Raw genomic sequence first — 17,890 nt, 5'->3', positions numbered from 1 at the left:
GGGGCCTTCGCCGCCGGCTGGCGGGTGCGGGAGGCGTACCTGGGCGCGAGCAAGCACGGCAACTGGAGGCGAGATCACCCGAGGACACCCGAGGACACCCGAGATCACCCGAGATCACCCGAGATCACCCGAGATCACACGCGATCACACGCGATCACCCGAGACCCTCCGAGATGACCCGAGATGCCCCGAGATGCCCCGAGATGCCCCGAGATGCCCCGAGATGCCCCGAGATGCCCCGGCGCGAGCAAGCGTGGCAGCCGATCGCCCTCCGCCGCCGCCATCTCTGGTCTCGGCCATCTCTCGGCTACGTCTCGGCTGTATTGCAATAGGTACGTGGACCCGGGGGGAAGAGGCCACCGCACGCGCGGCGAGGCGGCCGCAGCGTGGAAGGAGGAGGAGGGCGAGGAGGAGGGCGAGGGGGAGGAGGAGGAGGGCGAGGGCGAGGGGGAGGAGGAGGAGGGCGAGGGCGAGGAGGAGGAGGGCGAGGGCGAGGGCGAGGGCGAGGGCGAGGGCGAGGGGGAGGGCGAGGGGGAGGGCGAGGGCGAGGAGCCGCCTCTGGAGTGCGACAGCGCGGCCGTGGACCGCAAGCTTTGGGACGGCGCGTTTGCCGCCGGGTGGCGTGTGCGCGCGCCCTCCCAGGCCGCCCTCAAGCACGGGCACTGGCGCTACGTCGGCCCAACAGGAGACGTTCACACCACGCGCGGCTCGGCGGCGGCGGCGGCGGCGGCGGGAGCCGCGGCGGCGGCGGCGGCGGCGGCGGCGGCCGCAAAGTGCCATGCGTGCCAGGGAAGGCACCGCGCGCACACCTGCGGGCGAGCACTAGCGGCGGTCGCCGGCGGGCCCTCTGCGCGCGCCGCCGCTTCGCCGAGCAGCAGCTCTGCGCCGGAGGTTGAGGCAAAGGTTGGGAAGGTGGCGCCGGGGCGGAGTGGTACAGTGCCTCGAGTCTTCGCGGGGAGGGGGCCGAAGCTCTGCGGCACTGGAGGCTGCGTGAGGCCCGACGGGCACGCTGGCTTGTGCGAGGTGGCGGTGCGCGAGCGAGGCTCGCGGCACGCGCCGCTCAAGCGCAAGATCGGCGACGCGAAGTAGAGTGCGCGGTGAGCGGGCGACACCCGTCACCCCCAGCCGTCGGATGAGATCTTCATCGGGCTACAAGCCCTAACCCTGGGGGATGCGCGGTCGCAGGGCCATAACACGGGAGGGAAGGGGTCGCTATGACTCCCCTGCATTCTGCAACGATGGATCTCACAGATAGTTCGGAGGAAACAAGAGTTTTTCTGTTAAGTATTTCGATTTTGTTTTTGAATTTATCGATGACTCTGCAGCCACATCTGTACTTGGTTGCACTAACAGAGAATTTTTACAAGAAACCAAGGTGGGACTGGCGCGCACTGGCAAGGTACACTGTATGCTGCAGCCTGCACGCACCTCTCCGCCGAGGCCGAGCTCTGAGTCATCAGATTCTCTCGTAACGAGTCAGCCGACCAAGAGCGGCCGCACATTGCTCGGTACCTCCCCTGCACATCTAAAGCCATCCCTGCTGCTAGGGGGGGGGGGGGGGGTCTGACCCTCCCAGCAGCAGAGCGCACGGACCCAGCTCTCCCGCCTCTTCGCCGCCGCCCCCCCCTCCACCCTCGGCTCGTGTCTGAGCGGTACGCTCGAGGCGGTTGTGTTCACCGCGCCTTAACCGCATTGCGAGCACCCCGAACGCCTCAGGCGCTCGCGATTTACTGGGGCCGCACGGTGCAGCCGAGTGAGTACTCGTGGCTGACCCACCAACCTCTCTTCCTCATGGCTCTGGTGCGCCGTCGCCACAGATCACCAGGACGTGGCGACGGTGATGACCATATCGATCACCAGCCGATCGGCACGGTCAGCATGCCGCTCCACATGTACATGTGCATGCATGTATTCATTGTAGCCTGGAGTTTGTGCCCCGTTTGTGCCGCGTCCCGTGCCCCCGAGTTCATTTTATATAAACCAAGAGCGTCGGCGCCGACACGAGAGACTTATAAGGGTAGATTTCTTTTCCGGTCTGAGCAGTGTTTTCGCTGATCGCGGCATGCACAATTCTTTGGCGACGGAATTTCTTTGACCACGATACGGAGGGGGGCTGCGGAAGGCCGTAAATTCTTTTCTTCGTGTGCCTGTGGTAGTACTAGCACGCGCCAGTTCGCACCTGTGTCGAGCCTGTCTGCTGTGAGAGAGACTTATGGTGTGTAAACCCACAGCCCACGTAACTCCGTCTTTTTCAGGCATGTCGTCTTCCGACTCGACGCGCGACCTTCCAAGCGACATCGCGCCGACACCACTAGCCGCCGCGCGCGCCACAGAAGCCCATGCTATCCCTATCGCTTCTGTCAACCACCGCATGGATCACTCCGACGGCATCCTCGACCACGACGCTCACACCGTTCTTCAAGCGTGCGTTGGCAATGTCGACCATGACCACCGCTTCCCAGCCTGCGATCGTAGATGCCGTCGCTGCTGGCAAATACGTCGAGGTGCACTTTGACGACGGAGCCGCCTATCGCTTCCACTCACTCTGGCTGCGCGACGCGTGCCGCGATGAGGAGCACGTCGTAGGCGGCGCTGGCGAACGCTACTTGACTGCGACTCCGGTGGGGCCATCGGGCGTGTCGGCTGAGAACGTGCGTGCAGCTTCTGCAGAAGTCGGTGCCAATGGTGGTCTGCACGTCACATGGAATGACGCCTCGCTGGGCCCACACGAGATGGCGGCCGATCCGCCGCGTGTGTCCCGGTTTCGCACGGACTTCCTACGAATGTATGCCGAGGTCGTCGGAGAGAAGCTCGCCGCGGGAGCTCGCAGCAGCTCGGCGGTGCACGAGGACCTCGCGTTCCTGACACCCTACTCTGGATTTCCGAGCGCGCGGGCGCCCAAGGCGGAGGAGATGCGGCTCTGGAAGGCGGCGGACTTCGCCGTGCCCACGTTCGACTTCCATGAGGTGCTCGACCCCGCCTCGGACGCCAACCTAAACTGCATCGAGTCGGTGCTCTACCACGGCGGCGCGATGATCGAGGGCTGCGAGGAGCCCGGCGAGGTGGCGCTGCGCCGCCTCGCGGACGACGCCTTCGGCGGCCTGCAAAAGGACCCGACGCGCGACATTGCCAACTGGCGGATCGTCCGCAAGGAGGGCGCCACGTCCGTCTCGTACGACCACCTCAAGCGCCTCAACCAGCACACCGACTCGAGCATCCCGCCGCACGGCGTGCCGGCGCTCTGCTTGCTCATGCACTACGAGGAGGGGACGGGCACGAACACCTTCACCGACGGCTTCGCCGTGGCGCGCCAGCTCGAGGCCGAGGACCCGGAGGGCTACCGTCTGCTCGCCACGTACGGCTACGACGCCGAGCGCGACTTCGTGGCGTCGCGCGTCGACTCGCCGCAGGAGTACAATCGCGGCCTCATCGTGAGCACGCAGCCGAAGCTGCTGCAGCTCGACGACACCGGCGCGCTCCAGCGCATCCAGTACAACGAGGTCTTCCGCACGCCGCTCACGCTGCCCTTCGACGTCTTCCCCAAGTGGTACAAGGCCTTCAACCGCTTCGTCGAGCTCGTCCACTCGGCCGAGTACGAGAGGCCCGTGCCGATGCACAAGGGCAAGTTCTTCCTCATGAACAACTGGCGCGTGCTGCACGGGCGGGCGGGCGGGCTCGCCTCGAGCGACCGCGTGCTCGTCGGTGGCACCATCACGCGCGAGGCCATCTACTCGCAGGCGCGCCGCCTCCTGCGCGAGCGGCGTCCCGGCGGCTTTGCGGACGTCTCGCAAGAGGAGGAGCTCGTGATCCGGAGCACCGCGCGCAGCATCGAGGGCCAGGCGGCCGCGGCCGCGCCGCGCAAATGACGGTCGAGCTGCCTCCGGCACCGTGGTGGAGCGACGCCCTCATCGCGTTCGCGCTGCATGCGCTCCTCGCGCTCCGCCGAATCCTCCGAGGACGACGAGGAGGAGGAGGAAAGGCTGCGGTCGCGGCCGCGGCCGCGGTCGCGGCTGCGGCTGCGGCTGCGACCCATATAGAGCTGGCGGGAAGGAGCGTCTATGCGCGCGCAGCGCGAAGAAGAAAAGAAAAACGGCTCGAATAGGCGAGAACGCCGCGAGATCGCACGAGATAGAACGAGATAGCTGGATTGATCTGGATCGCCCCAGATAGCACGTCAATCTGATGAAAAGAACCGGCCAGACCCCAGGGATAGGGCTCTAGCGCATCACACCCCTCTCCTTAAAATCCCTGTGTGGTGGCGGCGTGCCGTCCTCCCATCCCTCCCTTGGGTTGTCTGTTTTCTTTCTTTCTTTTTCTCTACTCCCCAACGAGGCCCGCGTCCCTCATCCTCTTTTCGACCTCATCCTCGAGCGCGTGGATCTGCCGGAAGGGGTGTCGCAGGAAGAGGTGCCAGATGTACGCCTCCTGCACCTCGTCGGGCTGGACGCACCAGCCGAGGTGGTACCGGCGCGGCAGCTCGTACCAGGCCACGTTGCGGGAGGCGAAGAAGGCGGCGAGGAAGCCCTGGTCCCCGCCGTCGTAAGAGCGCGTAAAGGCCGCCGCGCGGCGCATCGCCTCGTATACGTCGCGGCTCGGCGTGAGCACGAGCACTCCGGAGTTGAAGGGCAGCATCCCGTCGGCGGTGCTCGCGTTCGGGGGCCAGTAGCGGGGCGAGCTCGAGGGAAAGTCCGGCTCGGCGACCCGCCACCGGCCGCCGCGCGTCGCCGCGGTGCGCCTTAAAGCGTTGAAGCCCCATTTTGAGTCTAGTGCCGCGGCCGGCGTGCTGACGCTGAAGAGGTGGTCGATGTTGCGCCGCACGACGATGTCCGTGTCCAAGGAGACGACCTTGTCGTACTCGAGGCTCCACGCGTCGAGCTGGACAGCGAGGCAGTGTGGTGTCTGAGCGGTGAGCCGGAAGGGCGAGCCGGAAAGGCAGTGTGGGTGGGTATCATGAAAATCATCGCGCCCGTTTCAGTCGGTGTGGGTGGTATCACGGGAAGGGCGAGGGCGAGAGCGAGGGCACGCCGGTGCCGCACGCCTTTGCGAAAGTCACGTGCCGCTTGTGCGCCTTGTCGAGGCCCTCTGGTGGAGGCGCGAGCCGCACGAGCCGCACGCCGAGCCGCCGGAACGGGGCGAGGTCCGGGGCAGGCACGCCGTCGCTGAGCAGCACGATGCTGTGCCGCGTCTTGGTCCACACGAGAGAGACCACCGCGCGGAGCAGCTCGCGGAGCACGGCCAGCTTCTTCGCGTGCGCGGCCTGACTGGCTTCGATGCTCTTGGCTGCCGGAAGACGGAGGCTGAAGGCAAAGGCAAAGCTCCCGTTCGGACTGCCGCTGGGCAGTGGAGGTGCGACGGCGGAGTTGGCGGAGGGAGGTGGGCACAGCTCGGACCGGCGGCACTCGGTGAAGCACGGGAGGCAAGAGCAGCCGTCACGCGGCGCGAGCCAGCCGCACAACTTGCGGAACATTACAGTGGCGCCGTCGCGATGGGAAGTCAAGTGGGTCGGCAAGTCGACGCATCCGGCTCTCCGCAGCCGCGTGGAGCATGACTCGCCGCCGCTCGGCGCCGAGTGCAGCATTTGAGAGAGGAAGCTGTGCGGGCACGACCGCTGCCGAAAACACAGCGGCATGTCGGCGGCGCGCCAGCCGCTGCGGCAAGTGCTCACGATGTACTCCGCGTACACGTCGGGCGACGCAGAGCGAAACCTCGAGTGCGGTGCGAGCCAGCCCTCCTGCTGAGTCAGCGGCCGCCGATGTGGCATCGAGAGAGCACCGATTGGAGCGGCCGCTCAGCTTCCCTGAGCGTCACAGCTCGGTGATCGCGCCGGCCCGGGGGCCCGGGGGGGGGCCGGACACCACTGTACGTCCGTTCCGGGCATTTTGAACACGACCTTCGGGGGCAAAGACATGGGCTCTATGGCTCAGACTGGACTCCTCTTGGTCCCTTCTGATGCCCTAGGCCACACCTGGGCCTTACCCGGGGTTCTAGGGGGCGGGCAGGGTTTGCCCCCCGAAAGTGGCCCGGAGAACCTTAAGAGCTGTGAACGTGAACAGAGTGGTACCAGACTGTGGGTCGTTGCGGCACGCATGGGGGCCCTCCCGGACGTATGGTCCTAGCCCAATACGTCCCACGGAGCACATTTCGATTTTTGACAGAGTTAAATGCACTGCCCCCGCACGGTACTAATAGTCGTAGTTTTGGCACCGCTGCCCTTCACGGCACCACACCGCCGCTTGACAGCCCGGGATTAGCCTAGCAGCGAGTGGGCATCGCCTGCCGGTCGGCTGGGCACGAGCCAAGCACTTGTGCGGCCGACAACCGAGTCTGAGCGGCGCCTGAGGTGGGTGCCACGGCGTCTGCACGAAGGCGTGGCGGGGTGAGGAGCCAGGGGTGGTGAACGCCTCCCCGTCGGGCGCGCGGCGCGCCGGATGGTCCGCCGAGGCCGCCGCCGCCCCGGCGGCGGCGATGGGGGCGGCCGACCCGGCCGGCGTTTGTCGTCTCCACCTACAGAAGAGCAGTCTCTGTGGGTCGACGATACTAACTCGGTAGTAACGCGGAGCGGTGCTGTGCGGCGCCGAGTCGTGCGCGAGGCGACCTCCTGAGGCTACCTGAGCTGGCAATGGATGCCACCAGGACGCACGGCCAGCAGGAGCCAGTCGGTCATGCCCTGCTGTGGAGCAGAGCTGGCTGGCGCACCGGCGATACTAACTCAGCGCGCCGCGAGAGGCGAATCTGGGCGACTTTGGAGGCGCAGTTCTCGAGCTTGCCGTCGACGATTGATGTCGGGTAAATTGTCACTGCCGTCGGGGAAGGTCTTCTCTCAGCAGGCCGAGCGCCGTGGCCTGGCTCGGCTCGCCGCTGAGTCGCCTCGATACTAACAAAGACTACGATACATGAGGGACCCCCCCTGCACAACTAAGCTCATCCCTGCTGCTAGGGGGGGGGTCTGACCCCCCCCAGCAGCAGAGCGCTCCTGCTGGGGGGGGGGGGTCCCGACCCCCCCAGCAGCAGAGCGCTGCTGCTGGGGGGGGTCGGCCATGAGCTTAGTTGCGCAGGGGGGGTACCGAGCAGCGAGCGGCCGCTCTTGGGGGGGGGGGGGGTGATTCTGACACTGACGCGCGCCGTTCATGGTTCTCGAGGTTCTCGAGGTGACACCATATACGGCTTTAGCAGCCCCTTGGAGTGTGATCAACGGGCCCCCGGGGTTGTGCGTTTTTATATGTGATCAAAGATCCGCAGGTGGGACTGCAGCGAAAAAAAGCAAGTCAGTGGAAAGATAGGCTCCGCCCCGGCGGCCCGCGCGCCGTGCCGGCGAGTCAGGCCCTCAGGCGGTGGGCGTGGCGCATGGTATCTTTTTTCCGTTCTCCTTTCCTCTGGGGCCCAATTGTTTCTTTTTCTCGCGATGTCCGCCCCACTCGCCCGCCTCCTCGACCTCCCCACGGGACCTCGGTCGCTGGTCGGCTCGAGTCGGGCGCGCGCGGCCTCGCGCAGACTCCAGCCCAGTCCGCCTCGGTCAGGGGGGATTTGCCCTCGTCGAGAGGGGCTGCGAGGCCCGCGCAAACGGGTCTGTCACGTCGCTCACGCCGTCGACGAGCCCGAGCTTGGCGTTGACCTGGAAGCAGAGGTAGCGCAGCAGCGCGTGCTCGAGCGCCGCGGCGAGGTGAGGCGCCTCGGACTGCATGTCGCGCAGCCTGCCGCGGGTCAGGGTGAGGAGCGAGGTGCCGCCGCCTCCCGCCTCGGCGCGGAACGAGCGCCGGTTGTGCAGGAAGAAGTCGAGCTCGCCGAAGATGCCGCCGTGCGCGTACCTGGCGATGCGGACCTGCTCCCTGTCGGCGCCTCTCTTGCCGGAGGCTCGCTCCTCCCACAGCTCCACCTGCGGTACGGCGCGCGCGGGGGGGGGGGGGGGGGGGGGGTGAGGAGGCGCCCTGCACAGCTCGCCCGAGCCTCCTCCTCGCTCGGCCCCGCCTGCCCCTCGGCGATGAAGTAGAGCGCGCCCGCCTCCTCGCCCGCCGCAAAGATTCGCCGGCCCGGCCCGTGGCTCTCCTACGGGACGTGTCGCAGACACGTCTCGGACACGTCTTGGACGTGTCCTGCACCGGCCCTCTGCCCGCGGCTCTCCTCCTCAAAGTACGGCGCGAGCCCGTCCAGCATGCCGGCGTGGTACGAGTCGACGAGCGGCGCCTGTTCACAGCCAGCCCGCCATGAAGAGGCGCCGCTCACAGCGCGCCGGCGTCGTGCGAGTCGACGGGCGGCGCCAGCACGCGCTGGACAGACCTCGCCAGCCAGCTGCCCCCGCTGCCGCCGCCCACCACCCCCCCTCCCCCCCCGCCAGGCTCGCCGGCGAGGGCGGCCAGGTGCGCCAAGTCGGGCGCGGACTGTGTGGCGGCGCGCGCGACGAAGGGGGACGAGTCGAACTCGCGCGTGCCGATGGGCTGCTTGCGCGTCGCCTAAGGAAGGGCAAGCAGGCTCCGGGAGGATCAGAGCACCAGTGGCCGAGGAGAGGGGCTGCTCTGCGGCCCGACACCTCCTCGAGCAGCTTCTCCTCGCAGTACTCGAGCGCCTCGTCGACGGCGGAAAAGCGGCGCGCCTAGCCGTCGGCCAATCTCGGGGTGGATCTCGGGCCGATCTCGTGTCGATCTCGGGCCGATCTCGTGTCGATCTCGGGTCGATCTCGTCCGCAGCGGAGACGCGGCGCGCCGAGGCGAGCGAAGGCGAGTCAGTGAGGATCCCGTGCCCGGTGAGGAGTTTGGCGATCCGACCGCCGGCCGGGAGGCCGCCGAACACAACCTCGATCCCGAGCGGCGCGAGGGTGCGCGTGAGGTTGAGGAAGCACGCGCGGGCGGCGGTCGCGTCGAGGCCGGTGACGGCGGCGAAGTCGAAGAGGACGAAGCGGGTGGGCGGCGCAGGCTGAGCCGAGGGGCGCTGCTTGGAGGGGGGTCTGCCGAGGGTGGGCTCGAGGTGCGGCGGCACGGAGACGGCGGAGAGGACGTCCTCCATGATGCGGAGAGTCGAGCCGAAGAAGATGTACCCGCGGCAGCGGAGAGAGATGAGTCGGGTCTGCTCGCCGGCGAGGGCGCGCGAGTGCGCAAAGGAGCGCAGCACAGTCGAACGCACGTCGATCCGTCGGACGACGGGGGCGGAGGCGTAGTCGATGATGAAGTGGCACATGGCGATGAGCACGCCGCCGCACATGCCAACCTCGAGGCCGAAGCAGTTGATGGCGCCGAAGGTGAGGAGGATGATTGCATACTCGGTCGGGTGCACCTTGTGGCGCGCGGCCCAGAGCCAGTCGACGAGGAGGTCCGCGGCGATGAAGGTGAGGACGGCGCCAAAGAAGAGCTTCGGCACGTACGCACCCACGGTGACCGGCGACGCAAAGAGGAGTAGCTCGGCGGCGATCACCACGGCGCCACAGAGGCGGAGGCGGGTGCCGGTTCGGTAGGTGAAGATCGTGGTCGAGAAGATGTACGAGCCGGTGAAGCCTCCGCAGAGGCCCGAGGCAGCGTTGGAGAGGCCAACCGTGATGAGCTCGTGGTTGAAGTCGAGCTGCTTGCCCATGTCCATCTGGATTGCCGCCACGTCGAGAGAGGACGAGAAGGCGACGACCGTGTACATTGCGAGCCACGTGGGCAGCAGCGAGGGCAGCACGTCCCAGTGCACCAGGGAGGGGCGGAAGGAGGACCAGGTCTCGAGGCACGACGCCGGCTGCTCCGCCTCGGACAGGTAGCCGGCGGCGCGGAGAGCAGGCAAGTCGAGCCCGGCGGCGAAGGCGGCGGCGTAGAAGAGGACGGGGATGGCGAGGAGGAGGGAGGGGAGGACGAGGAAGTGGTGCCACCGCTGGAGGGCGAGGATGATGCCGACGCCGCAGGCAACGCCGGGCAAGCAGGGCAAGATGCCGGCGCCGCCAGCCAGCGACACCATCTGCGCCACCGAGGTGACCTCCGTGCCAGACATGAGGGAGAGGCCTGCCTCGAAGCAGTAGAGGCCGATGTAGGCGAGGTAGCCTCCCACCACCGGAAGGGGGAGGTACTGCACCAGCCCGGCGAGGCGGAGCTTGCCGGTCAGCACGAGGGCGAGGCCGAGCAGGGTGGTGGAGGAGGCGAGCGCGACGAGGGCGGTGGCGATCACCTCGTCGTACGGAGCCTGTGGCGCGGCGGTGCTGTGAAGAGCGCCTCTGTGACAGCGGTGGCGATCACCCCATCTCGGCTCCTCTCGGCTCCTCTCGGCTCCTCTCGGCTCCTCTCGGCTCCTCTCGGCTCCTCTCGGCTCCTCTCGGCTAACCTCGGGTCGTCTCGGCTAACCTCGGCTCGTCTCGTCTCCGCTACTCTCGCCTGGCGCTTCTCGAGCGCCTCGACGACCTGGTTGGCCATCGAGGAGAGGAAGATGAGGCCCGCGTCCTGCACCTGCCCGACGGCAAAGACGAGCGACGAGGTCGTCACAAAGACGGTCTGATGCACCGCCGACGAAAAGAGGACCAGCTTGACGAGCCGGGCGTAGGTGGCGGCGTCTCGGTGGAAGGTGGGGTGGCGAAAGATGATGGACGCGAACGAGATCATCACCGGCGCGCAGACCACCGCGTTGATGCACCCGTAGATGAGCGCCTTTGTCACCGCGACTGAGCGAGACTCCTCCTCGCCGCCTCCGCCGTCTGCGGATGTGGTGGCGGGCGCCGGCCCGATATGGCCCTCCTCTGCTCGCTCAAGCAGCGGCTGCGCCAGCGCTTTGAGCGGCGGCGGCCGTGGCGAGCCCGGCTTGGAGGAGCCGCCGCCGAGATCTGAGGAGCGCTCAGAGAGGACGGGAGAGCGTCGGCCGTCCGTTGTCCCGAGGACTGGGGATGTGGACCCGAATGGCGCCGGAGCGTCAGCGGACAGTAGCTCTACGATGCCAGAGAGATGAGCGCTCATAGGGGTGTACCCTGGTGTGCCTGTCCTAGCCGGCGCTGTACCCTGGTGGCTGCTAGCGGCGGGCGGGGCACATTGGATTGGAGGGCTCTCGAGAGGTCTCGAGGTTGATAATCCGGTTGCGCCGCCTCTGTCGCCAGGCAACCGCCGCCGCCGCCGCAGTTTCCGTTGTACGCAAGCCGCACATCGGTTCCCACATGTCCTCCGTCTCTCTCGAGTTGACAGTTGTCCCCCCCCGCCGTGTGCCGTGACTTGTGCCGTGAGTCTGATCGATCTTCACATACATGAAGGCGCTCGCTACACATTCTTTCTCCCATGCTAGCTGGCTGAGCTCAGGGCACGGCACGCACCCACGACGGAGAAGAGACCTCACGCTGCGCTGCCATCCGCGCGGCCGCGGCATTGGGCAGCAGCGATCATGCGCTTCCGTCGCGAGCTGGGAGCCGCGTGCGAGAGCATCCAGGGCTAGATGCCTAAAAGGGCCGACCGACGAGCGGATCCATTGCCGCCTTCAGTGCCGCCATGCCCTCCTCAAAGGGCACATCTGGCATGCCGTGCCCAAAGAAGAGCTGGGCGATCTCGACCTATGGCAACCGGAATAAACGAGCTGATCCGAATGCGGCTTTCTCTTGCTTGGAGCTGCTGCGAGCGGGACCGTTCCGTCCATCGAGATCACCCACCCCGGGTTGGGGGCGGTGCCATACGAGCACCAGGTGGGGTTGTAGGTGCCCGCCTTGTCCAGGCCTTCCTCGCCCACGGCCGGGAGGGAGTCCATCAAGATATAGTCAAAGGCGCCGGGCTCCATTGCCTCCAGCGTCTTCGCCGCCACCTTGCGCTCCTCCATGGTCAGCGCCTGGGCGAGGATGCCGCCCGGGTACTCCTGCTCGGCGGGCAGGATCTCGCCCACGTAGGGGTGCACGCCCCACATCGGGTGCACCTCTGGGATATACACAAAGACGTACCTGCCGTTGGAGGCGCACGGGTGAGCAGTCTCTGGACACATGCGCCGTTGACTCGGGCGCACCAGAACGCGTCCCCGTACTCGGCTCGCAGCTCGCTCACGTACGGCAGCGTCGGCACCGTGAAGGGTCAGGTGGCGGATCCGAGCTCGAGGACCACCGGCTTTGTCTTGAGGAGCTCGGAGAGCGAGACGAGGCCGTCGTCGTGGAGAGATGAGAGGCTAAAGTCGGGCGCTTTCGACTCGGCCTCGAGGTTTATGCTGGGCATTGCGTGTGGCTCGTACAGGGGGGGCATCCTTGAGGTGCACTGCGGGCCAAACGGCTCGAGGCCAAGCGCGCGCGCAAAGTACTCAATGATTGCCGGCTTGGGGACAGGGGCGGAGGAGAGCACGGCGCCAGTGACGAGGCCTGCGCCCACAAGGAGCGCCGTGGCGCCGCGACGAGGCCCGCGACCCTTTTCCGCGGTCAACATGAATTCCACGGGCGCCCCGCTTGGCCGATGTGATGGGACGCACGACTATTTGGAAATGCACGAGGCGCGCCTGTCCCCCCGTGCCCGGGGGTACTTTTAGCTTACTGCATACTGGGAGACAAGAGAGAGGGGGTTGTGTTCTCTAGGCCCCTAACTACGCGCGGCGTGAGAGCTCGGAAGCGAGCTTTGCACGGCGATCGAGGATGGCACGGTTCACCCCCTTCACCGAAGCGATGGAGATGCGTTCCGCGTGGTGTGACACAAATGAGAGGCGGAGGCAGTGGCGGCGGCGAGGGTGGCGGCAATGGTAGCGGTGGCGGCATTGGAGATGGCGGGGCCGGCGGCGGTATGCGGCATTCTGAGCAGCCGCTGCAATCTGGCCACTCGCACTTGGTGGACCAAGAAAACTTTAGGGCCATAATGCACGTCTGTCTACAGACTGGCGAGGACGAGGGCGGCAAGAGCAGTGGCGGTATAGGGGATGGCAGAGTCGTGCTGCATTCCGAGCAGCCGCTGCAGCCTACCCAATCGCATTTTGTGGACCAGGGTTCTTGTTCCCAAGGGCAATGCCTGCGACACGGTCTCGACTGCAGTGAACGCACATGGCTGCCGCCTTCCTCCCGGGTCGGGTCTGCGGCTGGTACTACGCCTGCCGTCGAGTACACTGGCATAGTCATGAGCAGGCTGAGGACGGCACGGGCGGGGGCACAAAACCGCATCGGCCACCGCCGCAGAGCGCCGCCACAGCGGGGGTGACCGCGACGGCGGTGTCGGCGAGATCCAGACAGCAACGTTGTGATCCTCTATGTTTTGGATGGATGATATTCATTATCTCTAATGAACCGACGCCATACACATATCGCCGCCGTGCTCCATTGGGAGATACAGGAATCCCGCGACTCGCGACCCCCCCGAATAGGAAGGCGAAACACAGTCCGACCAACGACTGGGACACCAACGCGGTATGGGTGGACGCGGGACGGGCGGTGACGGTCACACAGGAGCGACACACAGAACCACAAGACAAGACACTCAGCCAACGGGGCTGCCCCACACATCCTGAGCGAACTTCCCTAGTCACCCGCGGCCGGACTCCATCCGGCACGCGTCGGCCGTCGCTGACCCCCCCCTCTTGCAGGGCGCGCGATCGCTAGCTACGTACGCCACGATCGGTCGGTCGGTTCAGTGCTTGCTCGTCGATCGAGCAGCCGACCTCTTCTTAGACTTTACGGCTAGCCGCTAGCGCCCCGCGACCTCCGTCAGCCGTCACAATAAAAACATTCATTACATTAAACATGCGATGATTGCGACTATACTGCATGGCACATACTGTCGCGACGCGTCACCACGTACAAGTTACTCTACCTCTGTCATGTGTACTCCAGAGAGACAGTGCTCAGTGGCGCGGACATGAACACTAGTCAAACGTAAAGAGGGGGAACGCAGGGGCAACCTGTCGAGGTTGCCCCCCCCTACCTGGCCTGTTGCCCGGCTGGGGCGCAGCCTAAAACCAGAGCCGCTCTTGGCCCTCGGCGAGCGGCGCCTAACCTCAGGTCATCTCGGGTGGTCTCTCGTGTGGTCTCGAGTCATCTCGCCCCTCTCGGCGAGCGGCGCCGTCGTCGGGTCGACAGACAGCAGCGCGGCGAGGTCGGCGGCGTCCTGGTCATTGTAATCTCGGGTCATCTCGGGCCATCTCGGGCTATCTCAGGTCAGAGGTCGGCGGCGTCCTGGTCATTGTACGCGTTCGACGTGACCCAGACACGCAGCGCGCTGTCTGCCCGGCCGAGGGCGACGGCGAGCGCCGTGGCGCCGGTCGCGCCGATCGCGTTGTAGCGCACGTCGAGGAAGCGGAGGGCGCGGCACCTAGGTTCGCTGGCTCGAGCTGGCCCGAGGTTGGCCGAGAGATGGCGGTGTCCTCGTCGAAGGGGCCCGGAGGGCGCGGCGCCGTGGCAAGGCGGCGGCGAGGGGCAGCGCGCCCTTGTCCGTCATGCCGCAGTAGCGAAGGTCAAGCGTCTGCAGCGGGCACGCACCTGTGCAGGGCCGCTGTGGGTGCTGATCCGACAAGCTGTGGGAGAGGTTTCGCGGCTGCAGCGGCACGCGCAGCGCGGCAGCGAGGAGGCGAGTGCGGCGGCGACCGCATCTCCCACCGGCTGGCCTTGCTTGCCGAGGTCGAGGCTGGTCAGGCTCGAGTTTGGACGGGCGAGAGCAGACACCAGCGCGGCACCGCCTGGAGAGGACGGCAGAAGAGGCAGCTCAGAGACGCGGGAGAGCACACGGCAGAAGAGGCAGTCGCAGAGGGAGGGAAGTGTGCTGTCGGAAGTCCCACACGCGCGTGACCCCGACCCCGCCACACACAGTGAGACATGCAACGGTTCGGAGCCGCGGGAGAGGTGTCTCGCTCACCCTCGTCGCCGATCCGATTCCCCCACAGTCGGAGGGTGCAGATGGCGCATCCCTCGCCGCGCAGCAGGCCGGAGAGGGCGGCCGCGCCGGCGTCGCCGATGGCGTTCCCTCGCAGGTCGAGCGACGTGACGTTGTTGATGGGCCGACTGCCAGTCAGAGCGGAGCCGGCCGCCTCCCGCTGCAGCGAAGCGACGAGTGCGATGACGTCGGCGTCGTCGAGCCCGCGTTCGATGAGGGCCAACTCGCAGCTCCCGCCCGCCGACGCGCGCTCCGCTGCCTCCCTCCACGCAGGTCCGCCCGGCATCTCGCGCCGAGCCGCCGCTCGATGCTCCGCATCGGCGGCAGCCTCGATGCTATCGAGGCCGACGGTCGAGGACTCGATTCGAGGCAGCGTGCTCAATTTCTTGCCTGGAGGACTGGTGCGGCGCATCGCGCTGGCGTGTGTGGTGTGTGAAATACACATGATTCGATCGACGATTCTCTCTCTCGAGGTTCTCGAGGTGGATATCCTTTGGCCGCGTTGGGTCGACGATTCGAGTTTGAGACACTTTGGAGAGAGGAGAGTTTTTTTGTCACTTTGGAGACACTTGAGACCACTTTGAGACACCTTCGCGCTCGCTGCTCAGTTCTCTGCACGTCTCTTCGCGCTTGGCGGCGCGAGCGGCGGAGTGAGAGGCGCCTGTGCATGCGGCCGAGAGGCTGAGTTGTGTGCGCGGCTTTTTTATTTATTATTTCATGTCAAGCACCACACAATTTGAGCTTATTTGTGTCTGTGTGTCGCTCGTGCGTGTCGTCATCATCTGTCTTGCGTCCACCCATACCGCGTTGGTGTCCAGTCCGAGCCTGGCTGTTCTTGTGTATCGCGCGCCTTGCGGGGGGGGCTGTTCTTCACCTTTCTACCCTACCTACACTGCTACACCCCTCTTGTTGTGTCAAGAGCGCCTAGAAGAAGGCGCCGCCCCCCGAAAAGGAATCCCACCCGTACCACACGAGCCCGAGCCCCCGTCGTAGAGCGCCTCGAAAGCGTCGGGGCGGAGATTTTTATTTAGCAATACCAAACAACTCTAGCACTCACACGTCATTTGGGGCGGCCGTCGGGCCACTTTTCAGAGAGAGAGAGTGTTTTTGTTTGTCTTTTCAGTGTATGTAGCTCTTAAGTACATTCCCTTTTAAGAAAGAAAGAAAAAAGATACAATCGGACGAGGACAGAATAAATAAATAAATAAAACGGACACACCAAACAAGGGGTGGGAGAAGGACAGGGTCCCGGGACGAGGACAGAGTCGCAGATCTGCCTTTTTTATTGAGCTTAGCCTTCGATGTTGTTACGAAACAAACGCAAGGCGGACATGGCATATCGCTCTCGGGCCCACAGACATCCCGCACACTCGCCGCACACCCGCAGTGACAGTTTGGGACGGCAACAGCCCGAGTATTTTTTTTTGAGCGCCTTCGTTGTTAATAGTACAAACCCAATGGTCTCTTGCGAGCGGTCCGTCGTTGCAGTCGCACACACTCACACGCCACGCCTCACCGCGCGCCCACCCGCTGCCCCGCCCAGGCGGGAAAGAGATGAGGAGATGGGACAGCGAAGGAGGAGCCCCACGACACGTATGGGAGGTTTCGTTGATGCGTCACGCTGCCCGGCGTTTCTCACTTTCCGGGACAGCCCCGCCCTTGTGAGGCAGGAAAGTGACGGCTACCCCGTACGCCCGGTTGCATCATACTCCATCGCCGACCGCCCATTCCCCCCTCCTCGTTCCCCCCTCGAATGCTCCGGACCCCGACAAGCCGCCCGACGTTGGGCCTCTGCCCCGCACGCCCCCGCCCCTCGCTCACACCCCGGCCCGACACGCACTCTGCCCCGCACGCCCCCGCCCCTTCTGCCCCTCGCCCACACCCCGGCCCGACACGCACATACAAGACAAACCCGGCGTCCTGCTCTCAAAAGAAAAAGAAAAAAGGGAATGAGGAGACCAGCGGGGGAGACTCCCCGCCTATGCAAGCCCCAGAGAGGGGCCGCCATCGCCGAAGCTGTGCCAAAGCATAACTCCAAAACCCGCAGCGGCCCAGGGGGCCTTGGGGGCAGCCTGCCGGACCGCCGCTGCACGGGGCTAGGCACCAGAAGATGAGTGGAATTGATGAATTGGGCCGTTGTCCGTGCCTCCCCTCTATACGTCAGAGTGGGACCTACGCCGCGCCGGGTAAGGGGCGCGCCCGGTCCTCGACGGAGCCGCACCTTGTGACGGTGCCCTGGCAAAATCGTCCCGATTTCGATGCGCGATTTAGCTAAGTCCCAGAGCCGTTTACGCATGAGCGGGCCCCCTCACCAGCCTAGGGCTCGCGCTTCTGGCCCGAGGTGTCGCCGCTGCCTCCCGCGCCCTCCGGCGCCTGCTGCTACTGCCGGTCGGCCGGTCGGGTCCGCGCGACGGCTCCATCCTCGAGACGTAGCGGTCGCTGAGCGCTTTCTCGACCGCTACGTCTTCCAGTGCACCCACCCACCGCGACCCTCGAACCTGCGCTGCGCGGCGCAGTTGCTGCCGAGCGAGACGCCCCCGCCCGCGCAGGGGCGGCATCACCAGACGCTACCGCATGGCCGAGCAGCGAGCAGTGTGTGCCGCAGTGCCCGTCCGGGCCCTCTTGCAGCTGCCTCTATTGGGCGTAAACCGCGGATATAAGGGTCTATACGGAGGTGGGTGGCCTCTTAGAGGTATGGGAGCCGCTGGCACCGCGCTGGGCGCCGCGGATGCACGTACGAACGAACATTATGAAATCGGGACGATTTTGACCCAAAAATCACAAGGTGCGCGCCCCAAACGACCCAGGCGGCGAGTAGTCGTCCTCGAACCTTCGACATGTAGTTGCCCATAGTTAGCGCCCGCCCGCCCCCCCCTCTGTCGCTTCGCAAACGAAAAAACAAAATAAAACCAAGCAAAAGAGAAAGAGCGATATGCCATGTCCGCCTTGCGTTTGTTTTCATAACATCGAAGGCTAAGCTCAAAGAGAAAGCGAGGCCAAAAAACGATTGCGTAAACGGCGTCACAAAGCCCGCCGGTTTTGATCGACAATCGTGAGATTGACCGCCGTCGACCAGAGAATCGACGGCAGCATGCAGACGATGTGCCAGCTTGCACGGCGCTCGCGCCGCGCCGGCT

The 17,890-nt window shown here is 65.7% G+C and overlaps 6 protein-coding genes across 6 annotated transcripts in view; 2 read left to right on the top strand and 4 right to left on the bottom strand.

Moving 5' to 3' along the window:
• The window catches only part of EMIHUDRAFT_111087 (hypothetical protein), a gene marked incomplete at both ends in the record, with an annotated part of 4,706 nt that extends 3,617 nt beyond the window's left edge, over positions 1-1,089 (top strand). The window contains one exon of the mRNA XM_005787256.1: positions 333-1,089. Within this exon, the coding sequence (XP_005787313.1) occupies positions 333-1,089 (757 nt within the window). The remainder of the gene's footprint in view (positions 1-332) is intronic.
• A 149-nt stretch (positions 1,090-1,238) lies between these two features.
• EMIHUDRAFT_228184 (gamma-butyrobetaine hydroxylase) lies at positions 1,239-4,037 on the top strand (the record flags this gene model as incomplete). Its single annotated transcript, XM_005787255.1, has 4 exons — positions 1,239-1,271; positions 1,717-1,743; positions 2,334-3,803; positions 3,957-4,037. The coding sequence occupies 4 exons, from the start codon at positions 1,239-1,241 to the stop codon at positions 4,035-4,037; spliced, it is 1,611 nt and encodes a 536-aa protein (XP_005787312.1).
• Positions 4,038-4,317: 280 nt separating this feature from the next.
• EMIHUDRAFT_228183 (hypothetical protein) lies at positions 4,318-5,761 on the bottom strand (the record flags this gene model as incomplete). The annotated part of the gene is made up of 2 exons (XM_005787254.1): positions 4,318-4,899; positions 5,024-5,761. 2 exons carry the CDS (start codon positions 5,759-5,761, stop codon positions 4,318-4,320), a joined length of 1,320 nt encoding a protein of 439 aa, XP_005787311.1.
• Positions 5,762-6,247: 486 nt separating this feature from the next.
• On the bottom strand, positions 6,248-6,895 carry EMIHUDRAFT_228182 (hypothetical protein; the record flags this gene model as incomplete). Its single annotated transcript, XM_005787253.1, has 4 exons — positions 6,248-6,335; positions 6,609-6,667; positions 6,742-6,797; positions 6,889-6,895. 4 exons carry the CDS (start codon positions 6,893-6,895, stop codon positions 6,248-6,250), a joined length of 210 nt encoding a protein of 69 aa, XP_005787310.1.
• Positions 6,896-7,324: 429 nt separating this feature from the next.
• On the bottom strand, positions 7,325-10,974 carry EMIHUDRAFT_455488 (hypothetical protein; the record flags this gene model as incomplete). The annotated part of the gene is made up of 9 exons (XM_005787252.1): positions 10,332-10,974; positions 9,919-10,143; positions 8,788-9,714; positions 8,525-8,560; positions 8,262-8,447; positions 8,086-8,181; positions 7,932-8,043; positions 7,574-7,836; positions 7,325-7,432 (listed from the first exon to the last, which is right to left on the bottom strand). Exons 1-9 carry the CDS (start codon positions 10,902-10,904, stop codon positions 7,325-7,327), a joined length of 2,526 nt encoding a protein of 841 aa, XP_005787309.1. The 5' UTR covers positions 10,905-10,974.
• A 3,067-nt stretch (positions 10,975-14,041) lies between these two features.
• Positions 14,042-15,165, bottom strand: EMIHUDRAFT_111083 (hypothetical protein; the record flags this gene model as incomplete). Its single annotated transcript, XM_005787251.1, has 3 exons — positions 14,042-14,195; positions 14,430-14,559; positions 14,736-15,165. The coding sequence occupies 3 exons, from the start codon at positions 15,163-15,165 to the stop codon at positions 14,042-14,044; spliced, it is 714 nt and encodes a 237-aa protein (XP_005787308.1).
• Between the last annotated feature and the right edge of the window lie 2,725 nt (positions 15,166-17,890).

This window comes from Emiliania huxleyi (assembly GCF_000372725.1).
Source record: "Emiliania huxleyi CCMP1516 chromosome Unknown EMIHUscaffold_144, whole genome shotgun sequence".
NCBI classification, from domain to species: domain Eukaryota; phylum Haptophyta; order Isochrysidales; family Noelaerhabdaceae; genus Emiliania; species Emiliania huxleyi.
Note: the sequence above shows the minus strand (reverse complement) of the source record. Positions and strands in the feature narration are given on the sequence as shown.